A 12,114-nucleotide genomic window follows, 5' to 3' on the forward strand; every position below is an offset into this window, starting at 1 on the left:
TGAAGTGGGCACACACTGCTGCTACTTAGTGGGAACAAAGTAAAACTCGAGAGTTTGCTGTCTCCAACAGTTTGTTGTTCATGCACGCATCTTAAATAACATACAGTTATGATTTTTTGAGATCAGATGATTCTTTTTGATACACTCTATACATTGACAGAGGCATTAATAAAAACAATAAACTTTTAACTGTTTCTTGTTGTTTTCTTTTTTTGTATCAGGTCTGACTTTCTTCAAAAAACTTTACAAAATAAAAAATGGTAGCGAGTTTTAATGTCTTGACAGAATAAGGGATAACCTGGTTGAGAAAGGATAATATCGAGAAAATAGTGGGCAGTTGCTTTGCTTACCTGGGCCTCAGCTGGAAGTGTACTAATGGCTCTGGAATAGGTTTTTGAGGTGCACCTGTCATCCGACTTTCAGGGCCACCAATGAAGAGTATATCTTTCTCCTTTATCTTTGTCCACTCTACCGGACGTTTACACATGTGTTCCATTATTTCCTGTTTTCTCTTCCATTCTGTTTGTTGATCTTCACGCCTGTAGTATGCTACCTGTGTGTACACACAGTGGCGTGTAACATAGTAGTAAGAATTTAAACTCAAAACTTCAGGAAATCCACTGGTAAAATAGTATTCTACTTGCCGTTGTTCTGATTCTTCCAAAATAATAATCATTTTCTTTTGTTTTTGCCTCCTCATCCTTTCCACGTTTCCGTGCATGTTCCATTGTTTGTCTCTCTGCATATTGCTGAATCATAAAAGAGTTAAGTTCAACATTTTATGAAGATCTCTATAAACCAGACACATAAAAAAGTCCCAATCAAAACATTCAAGTTAACAGATAGCAGAAGGTCTCTTTACGGAGATGTACCTTTTTCTTTTTGACTGTTACTCAAAGATGTAAATGCCAAAGTGAAAAAATTAAAGCATATACAGTAAATGACTGAAGTAGTTAATCAGCAAGAAACATAAAATTATTAACCAGATAAAAAATACACATATTCCTGTTAACAGTAAACTGGTTTTTTTTCAATACTACTAATCTTTACACAAATATTCTCTTAATAGAAATAAGAAATTAATGCTGGTCAAAAGCCGTGCATTCATGTAACTATTACAGCACACTTTTTCATATAACTGGTTTTGCATTCAAGATGATACATACTCCCAGCCAGATGGTCTAGCATTAGAGAAGTGCATGCCAGTACCCTTGGCCAACATGTTCATTAATAATTAATCAAATTTTTGAGAAGTTTAAATGGACAGGAGACAAAGTTGTTTATTACAAAGGTTCCATAGATGACACATTAGTCCTGTTAAATGATACAGAAAAAGACAGAGCCAACATGCATTCAAAGCTAAATAGTATGCATGATAAAATAAAATTCACTGCTGAAATCTAAATAAATAACTGCATTAAATGCTTAGATTTAAAACAAAGAAAAAGGTCAGTGCAAAAAGTTTGGAATTTTTTGCTCACCAGCCACTGCAGACACATTAACCAGTATCAAAATACATACAGAAGAAATGGGTGAGCTGATTATTCTCTCCACCCCTAAATCTACCTGAAAACACCCACAACTTTTGCCTCATAATCACTTTAAGTCGAGTGAAAATCTGCTAGTAAATTGGTTTCCTTTCTCGTCTCAGGATACAGTATACACTCATTCAAAATGTGCCAAACTGAAAGTTCTACACCACAGATGTCATTATCAGATGGAATCTTGATGTCTGAGAGGAAAGGCTCTGTCATATTCATGTACAGGGTCGGCTTTAGGATTACTAATCCACAAGTGTAGCATTTTAGGCCTATTTATGAATTAACAGCCAACAGTGCAGCATTTGAAATTTATTATTACTATACTATATAACATTTTGCTATACAATTTGCAATGTAATGTATTGATGATATTAAACAAAGCAAAAAGAACTGAAAGCATTATGGTATTAAACACAAATTAATAACGCTATGAACACTTATATTTTTAAAAATGGGAATAAATCCAATTTTAAAAACAACATATCTAAGGAAACGTGCATGTTTGCAAATGCAAAATAACAAAAGCAGTTTAACAACAAAATAAATTTTACTCACATTTAGTGCAAATACTTTATTTTCTCAAACAATTATCCTTAAAATGAAAGTTTTGTATAATTTTATAGGCTTATTGGTTTGTGCCTACATTTCATACTAATGAAGCTACTGAGTAAATCAATCTAAATTACTTTATAAATTTCTTTATTCTATGTTTCTGGTTATTGTCATCATCAGATCAAAGGAATGAAACAGGCCTTTGGTATATAATATGAAGCTACAAAAGATTAAAACTTAAAAGTGAAAAAATATTTTTTAAGTTCTCTCACCAGAACATAGAACTTGCAAAACAATGTTCAGTGTCAGTATTAAAATGCTATCAACTAACAATCTGGTTCACAAAACTATACAAAGCTGTAAATTGTGGCTCCCAGGTGGGGCTATTGGGGAAGTCATAGTCTTTAAATTTTATTAATTTTATTTTTCTTTCTTTTTTTATCCACTTCACTTGTATAAAAATACATACAGTCCTTAAACTACAAACATTCAAAGTGAGGTAACAAAAAACATGATACAGGCGACTATAGTTGCATACAATTTAGATTTTCAGATGTGACAATCCATGTGCAGTTCATCTAAACTCTACAACCAGTATTCATTGAATTCACAATATGATAATGTCTATAAAACAGCTACTTTCTTTTCCTAGCTGTTATTGCATCCCCCTCGTGTCATATTGGTGGGGGACAGCTCGTGAACAATAAATTTACAATAGAGATAAAGACATGACAACAAGATGTAAGAATGCAAAATTAAAAGCATTTTTAAAATGTTTGAGACAATGGTTGAATGATGCTAGTTACAGAAAATACTTTATTGTTGTTCTTCGTTTGTTGAAAACTAAAATAAAAAACCTAACAAGCAAAGCTAAAAGGAAAAAATAAACAGATATTTGAAGCACCTTGAAATGGGCAATGATGTACATTAAAAAGGAGCACTGTACTTTCACTAAGAAGTTGAAGGACCTGCACTGGGTAAAATAGTTATGTGGCGATTAAACATAGGATATTCTAAGGGGGGAGGGGGGGATGTAATGATATGAGATCTATCTGTGGGTGGATAGAGGGAAGACAGAAAGGGAGAGGAGTTTGGTAGGTGGACTGGGATGGGTAAAGATTGAGAGAGAAGTAAGGAGAAGGAGAGGAGGAGCCCTGACATGGAGTGGGAAAGGAAATAATGGGGTGATTGGAACTCAGCTTTTAAAAGACAGTGGTGATAGAGGTGAAAGATGTGAGTGAGGACTGATGGAAATTTGATGATAAGGCATATGGGGGAACGTAAATGGCTGCAGAAGGCACAGTGGAGTGCATGAAGTTCAAGGATTTAGAGAGGCTGTTAGAACTTGGTTGAAGTGGATGTCTGGGCAACATTTGCATGGGAAAGGATACGTTAGATTAAGATTTTGTACATGTGAAGGATGTGAGAGGGGGCAAACCCCATGTTTTGCCAGTTATTTGTTTCAGTGGTTTTTGTCTATAGCGGGCCTTCTGTTGAATGGTTAGTAGATGGGAGATACAAGTTAGCTGGTAATCAATTATTGTTAGTCAGAGGTATTATAATGTGTTACAGGGTGGTGCATGAAATGTGTTACCATTTTGTTTCTGTATATAAACTTTATTGTCAATACAATCTGAAAGGAGCATATACTACAATGAAGAGCCGTCCATGGAGATTTGTTCTAACTCAGCACATGCTCAATATGTCCACCATTTCATTTCCTAACTTTCTTCAAACAAAGTTAGTGATTACCTTACAGCACAGTCTTCTGTAATTTCACTGCAAGCTTGAAGAATAAGTCTTCTGAGCTGGATGTTTTGGGAAAATTTTTTCCTTTAGGAACCCCCAAAGAAAAAAGTCACATGGATTGAGGTCTGAACTATTGGGGGCCCAATTTTGTCCATCACTGAAGTGACCTGGAAACCTGAGTGAAATGATCCACATGTTGAAATGCTCATGTAAAAACTCCAACACAGTGTTTGCAGTATGTGGCCTTGCTCCATCTTGCATGATCCACTGTGCGTTGAAAGGCAAGGCACTAGCAAGAAGCTGTGGAATGAAACTATTGCGAAGCATGCTCAAATAACACTCGCTGTTCACAGTTTCTTCAAAGAAAAAGGGTCCAATAAGTCGGTGAGTGGAAATTTCTGCCCACGCTGTAATCTCTGGAGCATAATGTCTTCATTCATGAAGCACTTGTGGGTTTTCAGTGCCCCCAAAGCATACATTTTGTCTGTACACTGATGCCACCACTGAAATTCTGCAGGGGACTTGCTGTGGATGTTAAAGTCAGCAGCAATAATATAGCTCAAAAAGGTATGGCTTATGAAGGTGAGGAAGGCGCAGGAAATGGGGTGATTAGATCATATGTAAAAGGTGGTACATGTCATGGTTGAAGTTTTTGAGAAGAGGACAAGTATAAGGTGTTCAATGGCAGTGTTGCGTGAGTGTTGTGGCTGAACAGCAATGAAAATGCGCCTTGTCTGAAAACCAAACATTGTTGAGAGTTTCATCCCTATCCTCCGCCCACTGAGCAAACAGTAGTCCCTGCTGCTTGTAGTGAGCTTCTGTGCACAGGTCATCTTGTATGGATACATATGGAGGTCACTTTTAAGAATGCATTGAACAGAGCATCTGGATATGCCCAGTTGTACTGCTGCCTTTCTATACAATTTCCTGGGACTTCTCTTTACAGCAACTCATGCCGCTTCAGTATTCTCTGGCAAACAAACAGGCTTAGGCCGAGGTCACTTCACTTCCAATACTGTTCCTTCTTGTACAAATTTACTGTACAACCTGTGGATGGTCTTCTTGTTAGGGACCCATAATGTGTTAAACTGTTGTCAAAAATGCCTCTGAGTCACAACATGGCTTTTCGTTTCATGAAAAAGTAACACAATTGCCGATTGTTGCTGTGTTGTCAGTCTTACATTGTCAGCCATTGCTGCTTACTAGTCTTCTAGCAGCAGTATCGTGAATTACACGTCATTTTGTAACTTATTTGTTTTTCCAAGCTCTGCTGGTACTGCTGTAGAGATCCCAGTGGGATGTCTAATGTGCGTCATAAATTATGAAAGAAAAAATTGGTAACACATTTCGTGCACCACCCTGTATTTAACTGGATAGGATGCCTGTAAATAGTAAGGTAGAAGTCATGGTAATAGAAGCTATGAGTGGTTTCTCCTATACTTGTTGCCCAAGTTTTGGAAGGTTTGAAGGTGATGGGTCATTGATTGAACAAGGTGGTGAACTGATTGAGGTGGTTTACTGGAGTGTAAGGTAGAGGGATGGGAAAGCAGTGTCATCAGCATACTGAAGGAGTTGGACTGCTGGACGTGGTTGGGATATATCTGCAGTGAAGAGGTGATAAAGTGGATGAGAGAAGATGGAACCTTGGGGCACACTTGCAGTACAATGAAAGGCATAGGAATTGGTATTGTTAATAGTAACAAAGGATGGACAATTAGATAGGAAGAATACATTAAGGTAGACATAGTCAACTGAAAACCTGTGAGTTTGGAGTTTGAAAAGGATATTGGAATGCTGAAAGCAAAGGGAAACTTCGGACGTAATTTTTCCCGAGGGCATGCAGCTTTACTGTATGGTTAAATGATGATAGTGTCCTCTTGGGTAAAATATTCCGCAGGTAAAATAGTCCCCCATTCGGATCTCCATGCGAAGACTACTCAGGAGGACGTCGTTATCAGGAGAAAGAAAACTGGTGTTCTACGGGTTGGAGCGTGGAATGTCAGATCCCTTAATTCGGCAGTTAGGTCAGAAAATTTAAAAAGCGAAATGGATAGCTTAAAGTTAGATATAGTGGGAATTAGTGAAGTTCAGTGGCAGGAGGAACAAGACTTTTGGTCAGGCGAATACAGGGTTATAAATACCAAATCAAATAGAGGTAATGCAGGAGTAGGTTTAATAATGAATAAAAAAATAGGAGTGCGGGTAAGCTACTACAAACAGCATAGTGAACACATTATTGTGGCCAGATAGACACGAAGCCCACACCTACCACAGTAATACAAGTTTATATGCCAACTAGCTCTGCAGATGACGAAGAAATTGAAGAAATGTATGATGAAATAAAAGAAATTATTCAGATAGTGAAGGGAGACAAAAATTTAATAGTCATGGGTGACTGGAATTTGGTATAAGGAAAAGGGAGAGAAGGAAACATAGTGGGTGAATATGGATTGGGGGGAAGGAATGAAAGAGGAAACCACCTGGTAGAATTTTGCACAGAGTACAACTTAATCATAGCTAACACTTGGTTCAAGAATCATAAAAAAAGATTGTATACATGGAAGAGCCCTGGAGATACTAAAAGGTATCAGATAGATTATATAATGGTAAGACAGAGATTTAGGAACCAGGTTTTAAATTGTAAGACATTTCCAGGGGCAGATGTGGACTCTGACCACAATCTATTGGTTATGAACTGTAGATTAAAACTGAAGAAACTGCAAAAAGGTGAGAATTTAAGGAGATGGGACCTAGATAAACTGACTAAACCAGAGGTTGTACAGAGTTACAAGGAGAGCATAAGGGAACAACTGACAGGAATGGGGGAAAGAAATGTAGTAGAAGACGATTGGGTAGCTTTGAGGGATGAAGTAGTGAAGGCAGCAGAGAATAAAGTAACTAAAAAGATGAGGGCTGCTAGAAATCCCTGGGTAACAGAAGAAATATTGAACTTAATTGATGAAAGGAGAAAATATAAAAATGCAGTAAATGAAGCAGGCAAAAAGGAATACAAACTTCTCAAAAATGAGATCGACAGGAAGTGCAAAATGGCTAAGCAGGGATGGCTAATGGACAAATATAAGGATGTAGAGGCTTGTCTCACCAGGGGTAAGATAGATGCTGCCTACAGGAAAATTAAAGAGACCTTTGGAGAAAAGAGAACCACTTGTATGAATATCAAGATCTCAGATGGAAACCCAGTTCTAAGCAAAGAAGGGAAAGCACAAAGGTGGACGGAGTATATAGAGGGTCTATAAAAGGGCAAAGTACTTGATGACAATATTATGGAAGTGGAAGAGGATGTAGATGAAGATGAAATGGGAGATATGATACTGTGTGAAGAGTTTGACAGAGCACTGAAAGATCTGAGTCAAAACAATGCCCCCAGAGTATACAGCATTCCATTAGAACTACTGACAGCTTTGGGAGAATCAGCCCTGATAAAACTCTACCATCTGGTGAGCAAGATATATGAGACAGGCGAAATACCCTCAGACTTCAAGAAAAATATAATAATTCCAATCCCAAAGAAATCAGGTGTTGACAGATATGGAAATTACTCAACTATCAGTTTAATAAGTCACGACTGCAAAATACTAATGCGAATTCTTTACAGATGAATGGAAAAACTAATAGAAGCCGACCTCAGGGAAGATCAGTTTGGATTCCATAGAAGTACTGGAGCATGTGAGGCAATACTGACCCTATGACTTATCTTAGAAGCTAGATTAAGGAAAGGCATACCTACGTTTCTAGCATTTGTAGACCTAGAGAAAGTGTTTACTGGCACACTCTCTTTCAAATTCTGAAGGTGACAGGGGTAAAATACAGGGAGCGAAAGGCTATTTACAATTTGTACAGAAACCAGATGATAGTTATAAGAGTCGAGAGAAATGAAAGGGAATCAGTGGTTGGGAAGGGAGTGAGACAGGGTTGTAGCCTCTACTGAATGTTATTCAATCTGTATATTGAGCAAGCAGTAAATGAAAGAAAAGAAAAATTCAGAGTAGGTATTAAAATCCATGGAGAAGAAATAAAAACTTTGAGGTTCACCGATGACAATGTAATTCTGTCAGAGACAGCAAAGGACTTGGAAGAGCAGTTGAACGGAATGGATAGTATCTTGAAAGGAGGATATAAGATGAAAATCAACAAAAGCAAAACGAGGATAATGGAATGTAATCAAATTAAGTTGGGTGATGCTGAGGGAATTAGATTAGGAAATGAGACACTTAAAGTAGTAAAGGAGTTTTGATATTTGGGGAGCAAAATAACTGATGATGGTCGAAGTAGAGAGGACATAAAATGTAGACTGGCAATGGCAAGGAAAGCATTTCTGAAGAAGAGAAATTTTTTAACATCGAGTATAGATTTAAGTGTCAGGAAGTCGTTTCTGAAAGTATCTCTATGGAGTGTAGCCATGTATGGAAGTGAAACATGGACGATAAATAGTTTGGACAAGAAGAGAATAGAAACTTTTGAAATGTGGTGCTACAGAAGAATGCTGAAGATTAGATGGGTAGATCACATAACTAATGATAAGGTATTGAATAGAACTGGGGAGATAAGGAGCTTGAGGCACAACTTGACTGGAAGAAGGGATCAGTTGGTAGGACATGTTCTGAGACATTGAGGGATCACCAATTTAGTATTGGAGGGCAGCGTGGAGGGTAAAAATCGTAGAGGGAGACCAAGAGATGAATACACTAAGCAGATTCAGAAGAATGTAGGTTGCAGTAGTTACTGGGAGATGAAGACGCATGCACAGGATAGAGTAGCATGGAGAGCTGCATCAAACCAGTCTCAGGACCGAAGACCACAATAACAACAACAACATGCGAATGCTTTAATTTTCCCTGAGGGCATGCAGCTTTACTGTACGGTTAAATGAAGATGGTGTTCTCTTGGGTAAAATGTTCCAGAGATAAAGTAGTCCCCAAGACAGACCTCTGGGTGGGGACTACTCAGGAGGACATTGTTATCAGGAGGAACAAAACTGGCATTCTACAAACTGGATCGTGGAATGTCAGATCCCTTAATTGGGCATGTAAGTCAGAAGATTTAAAAAGGGAAATAGATAGGTTAAAGTTACACACAGTAGGAATTAGTGAAGTTCTGTGATAGGAGGGACAGGACTTCTGGTCAAATACAGGGTTATAAATACAAAATCAAAGGAGTAATGCAGGAGTTGGTTTAATAATGAATAAAAAATAGCAACACAGATAAGCTTCTATGAACAGCACAGTGAATGCATTATTGTAGCCAAGATAGGCATGAAGTCCATGCCTACCGAAGAAGTAAGTTTATATGCCAACTAGGTCCACAAATTATGAAGAGAGAGATGAAATGTATCATGAGATAAAAGAAATTATTCAGACATTTAAGGCAAATGAAAATTTACATCATGAGGGACCGGAATTCGAAAGTAGAAAAGGAAGAGAAGGAAAATTATTAGGTGAATATGGACCGGGGATAAGGATCGAAAGAGGAAGCCACCTGGTAGAATTCTGCACAGAGTATAACTTAATCATAGCTAATACTTGGTTTACGAATCATGAAAGAAGGCTGTATATATGGGAGAGACCTGGAGACACTGGAAGGTTTCATATTGATTATATAATGGTAGGACAGAAATTGTGAAACTGAGTTTTAAATTGTAAGGCATTTCGAGAGGCAGATTTGGATTCTGATCTCAATTTATAGGTTATGAACTGTAGGTTAAAACTGAAGAAACTTCAAAAAGCTAGGAACTGAAAGAACCAGATTCTGTAGAGAGTTTCAGAGGGAGTGTTAGGGAATAATGGACAAGAACATAGGAAAGGACTACAGTAGAAGAAAAATGTGTAGCTTTGAGAGAAGAAATAGCGAAGGCAGCAGAAGATCAAGTAGGTAAAAATACAAGGCTAGTAGAAATCCTTGGGTAACACAAGGGATACTGAATTTAATTGGTGAGAAAATATAAAAATCCAGTAAATGAAGCAGGCAAAAAGGAATACACACATCTTAAAAATGAGATCAACAGGAAATGCAAAATGGCTAAGTAGGAATGGCTTGAGGACAAATGTAAGGATGTAAAATCATATATCACTAGGAGACGTTTGGAGAAAAGAGAACCACCTGTATGAACATCAAGAGCTGGGATGGAAAAACAGTCCTAAGCAAAGAAGGAAAAGCTGAAAGGTGGAAAGAGTATGTAGAGGGTCTATGCCACAGAAATAAACTTGAGGGCAATATTATGGAAATGGAAGAGGAGGTAGATGGAAGATAAAATGGGAGATATCGTACTGCATGAAGAATTTGACAGAATACTGAAAGACCTAAGTTGAAACAAGACCCCGGGAGCCGACAACATTTCCTTAGAACTACTGATAGCCTTGGGAGACCCAGCCATGACAAAATTCTTCCATATGGTGAGCAAGATGTATGAGATAAGTGGAATACCTTCAGTCTTCAAGAAGAATCTAATAATTTATATTCCAAAGAAAATTAGTGCTGACAGGTGTGAGAATTACTGAACTATCAGTTTAATAAGTCACAGTTGCAAAATACTAATGCAAATTGTGTGCAGATAAATGAAAAAGCTAGAAGAAGCTGACATCAGGGAAGATCAGTTTGGATTCTGTAGAAAAGTAGGAACACACCTGGCAATACTGATTCTATGGCTTATCTTAGAAGAGAATTTAAGGAAAGACAAATCTACATTATAGTATTTGTATACTTAGAGAAAGCTTTTGACAATGGAATAGTCTCTTCCAAATTTGAAGGTGGCACGGATAAAATACAGGGAGCGAAAGGCTATTTACAAGTTGTACAGAAACCAGATAGCCGTTATAAGAGTCTAGCAGCATGAAAGGGAAGAAGTTGCTCAGAAGGAAGTGAGACAGGGTTATAGGCTATCCCCAAAGTTATTCAATCTGTTTATTGAGCAAGCAGTAAAGGAAACAAAAGAAAAATTTGGAGTAGGAATTAAAAACCATGGAGAAGAAGTAAAAATGTTGGCGTTTGCTGATAACATTGTAGTTCTGTCAGAGACACCAAAGGACTTGGAAGAGCAGTTGAGTGGAATGAACAGTGTCTTGAAGCAAAACGAGGATATTTAAATGCAGTAGAATTAAATAAGTTGATGCTGAGGGAATCAGATTAGGAAATGAGACACTTAAAGTAGTAGATGAGTTTTGCTATTTCGGCAGCAGTATAACTGATATGGTTGAAGTAGAGAGATATAAAATGTAGACTGGCAGTGACAAGGAAAGCGTTTCTGAAGAAGATAAATTTGTTAACATCAAGTAGAGATTTAAGTCTGTCCTGTAAGTATCTGTTTGTACTGTAACCATGTATGGAAATGAAAAATGGTTGAAAAATAGTTTACACATGAAGAGAATAGAATCTTTTGAAATGTGGTGCTACAGAAGAATGCAGAGGATTAGATGGGTAGATCATGTGACTTATGAGGAGGTACTGAATAGAACTGGAGAGGAGGAATTTGTGGCACAGCTTGACTAGAAGAAGGGATCAGTTGGTGGGACACATTCTGCGGCATGAAGAGATCATCAATTTAGTATTAAAGGGAAGTGCGGAGGATAAAACTTGTAGAGGGAGACCAAGAGATGAATACACTAAGCAGATTCAGAGGGATGTAGGTCACAGTATTTATTTGGAGATGAAGAGGTTTGCACTGGATAGAGTAACATGAAGAGCTGCATCAAATCAGTCTTTGGACTGAGGACCACAACAACAAAAATGTTTATAGGCTTTCTCTCTATCAAGGGAGACAAAAATAAAGGACTTTTGGGTGTTGGGCTTATGAGAGATGTCATACTGGTTTACAAGAATGAGGTTATGTTCATCCAGGTGCTGTTTAATGCATCAGGAGAGGATGGATTCAGAAACCTTACTAAACACTGAGGTGAGACTGATGTGACAGTAAGAGGACATATCATCAGTGGGGTTTATGCAGTTAAGGAAAAGTACTATTTTTGAAGTTTTCCACAGTTCAGGATAATAACCTGGGGAGAGGACAGTGTTCTAAAGGGTGTCAAAGGTGAAAAGGAGCACTGTATTCATTTAGGTGTCAATAGGTATTGCAATCATGACTATATGAAGTGTTGCATTTTTGGTGAAGGCTTTTTTATTTTGTGGGTATATTTAATTCTGTCTGTGGTATATTTTTCATTAAGTGGAAGCTGGGAGCCAATGATGGGACAGTGGTATTTGTTTATTCGCAGAATGTGGGGAATAATGAGTAATCAAAATGAGGGTCATATGGAATGGA

At 37.6% G+C, this 12,114-nt stretch overlaps 1 protein-coding gene across 3 annotated transcripts in view; it reads right to left on the minus strand.

Moving 5' to 3' along the window:
* Positions 1–12,114, minus strand: part of LOC126354375 (peptidyl-prolyl cis-trans isomerase A-like) — a 286,906-nt gene that overhangs the window by 236,575 nt on the left and 38,217 nt on the right. For 2 of the 3 annotated variants that reach the window (XM_050003969.1, XM_050003971.1), the window contains exons 3-4: positions 641–749; positions 351–549 (exon numbers count right to left, since the gene is read on the minus strand). In XM_050003969.1, coding sequence (XP_049859926.1) covers positions 351–549; positions 641–749 — 308 coding nt within the window. Of the gene's footprint in view, positions 1–350; positions 554–640; positions 750–12,114 lie in introns of all 3 variants that reach the window. The other variant, XM_050003970.1, reaches the window with a different exon arrangement.

Source organism: Schistocerca gregaria, chromosome 3, assembly GCF_023897955.1.
Source record: "Schistocerca gregaria isolate iqSchGreg1 chromosome 3, iqSchGreg1.2, whole genome shotgun sequence".
Lineage (NCBI taxonomy): Eukaryota > Metazoa > Arthropoda > Insecta > Orthoptera > Acrididae > Schistocerca > Schistocerca gregaria.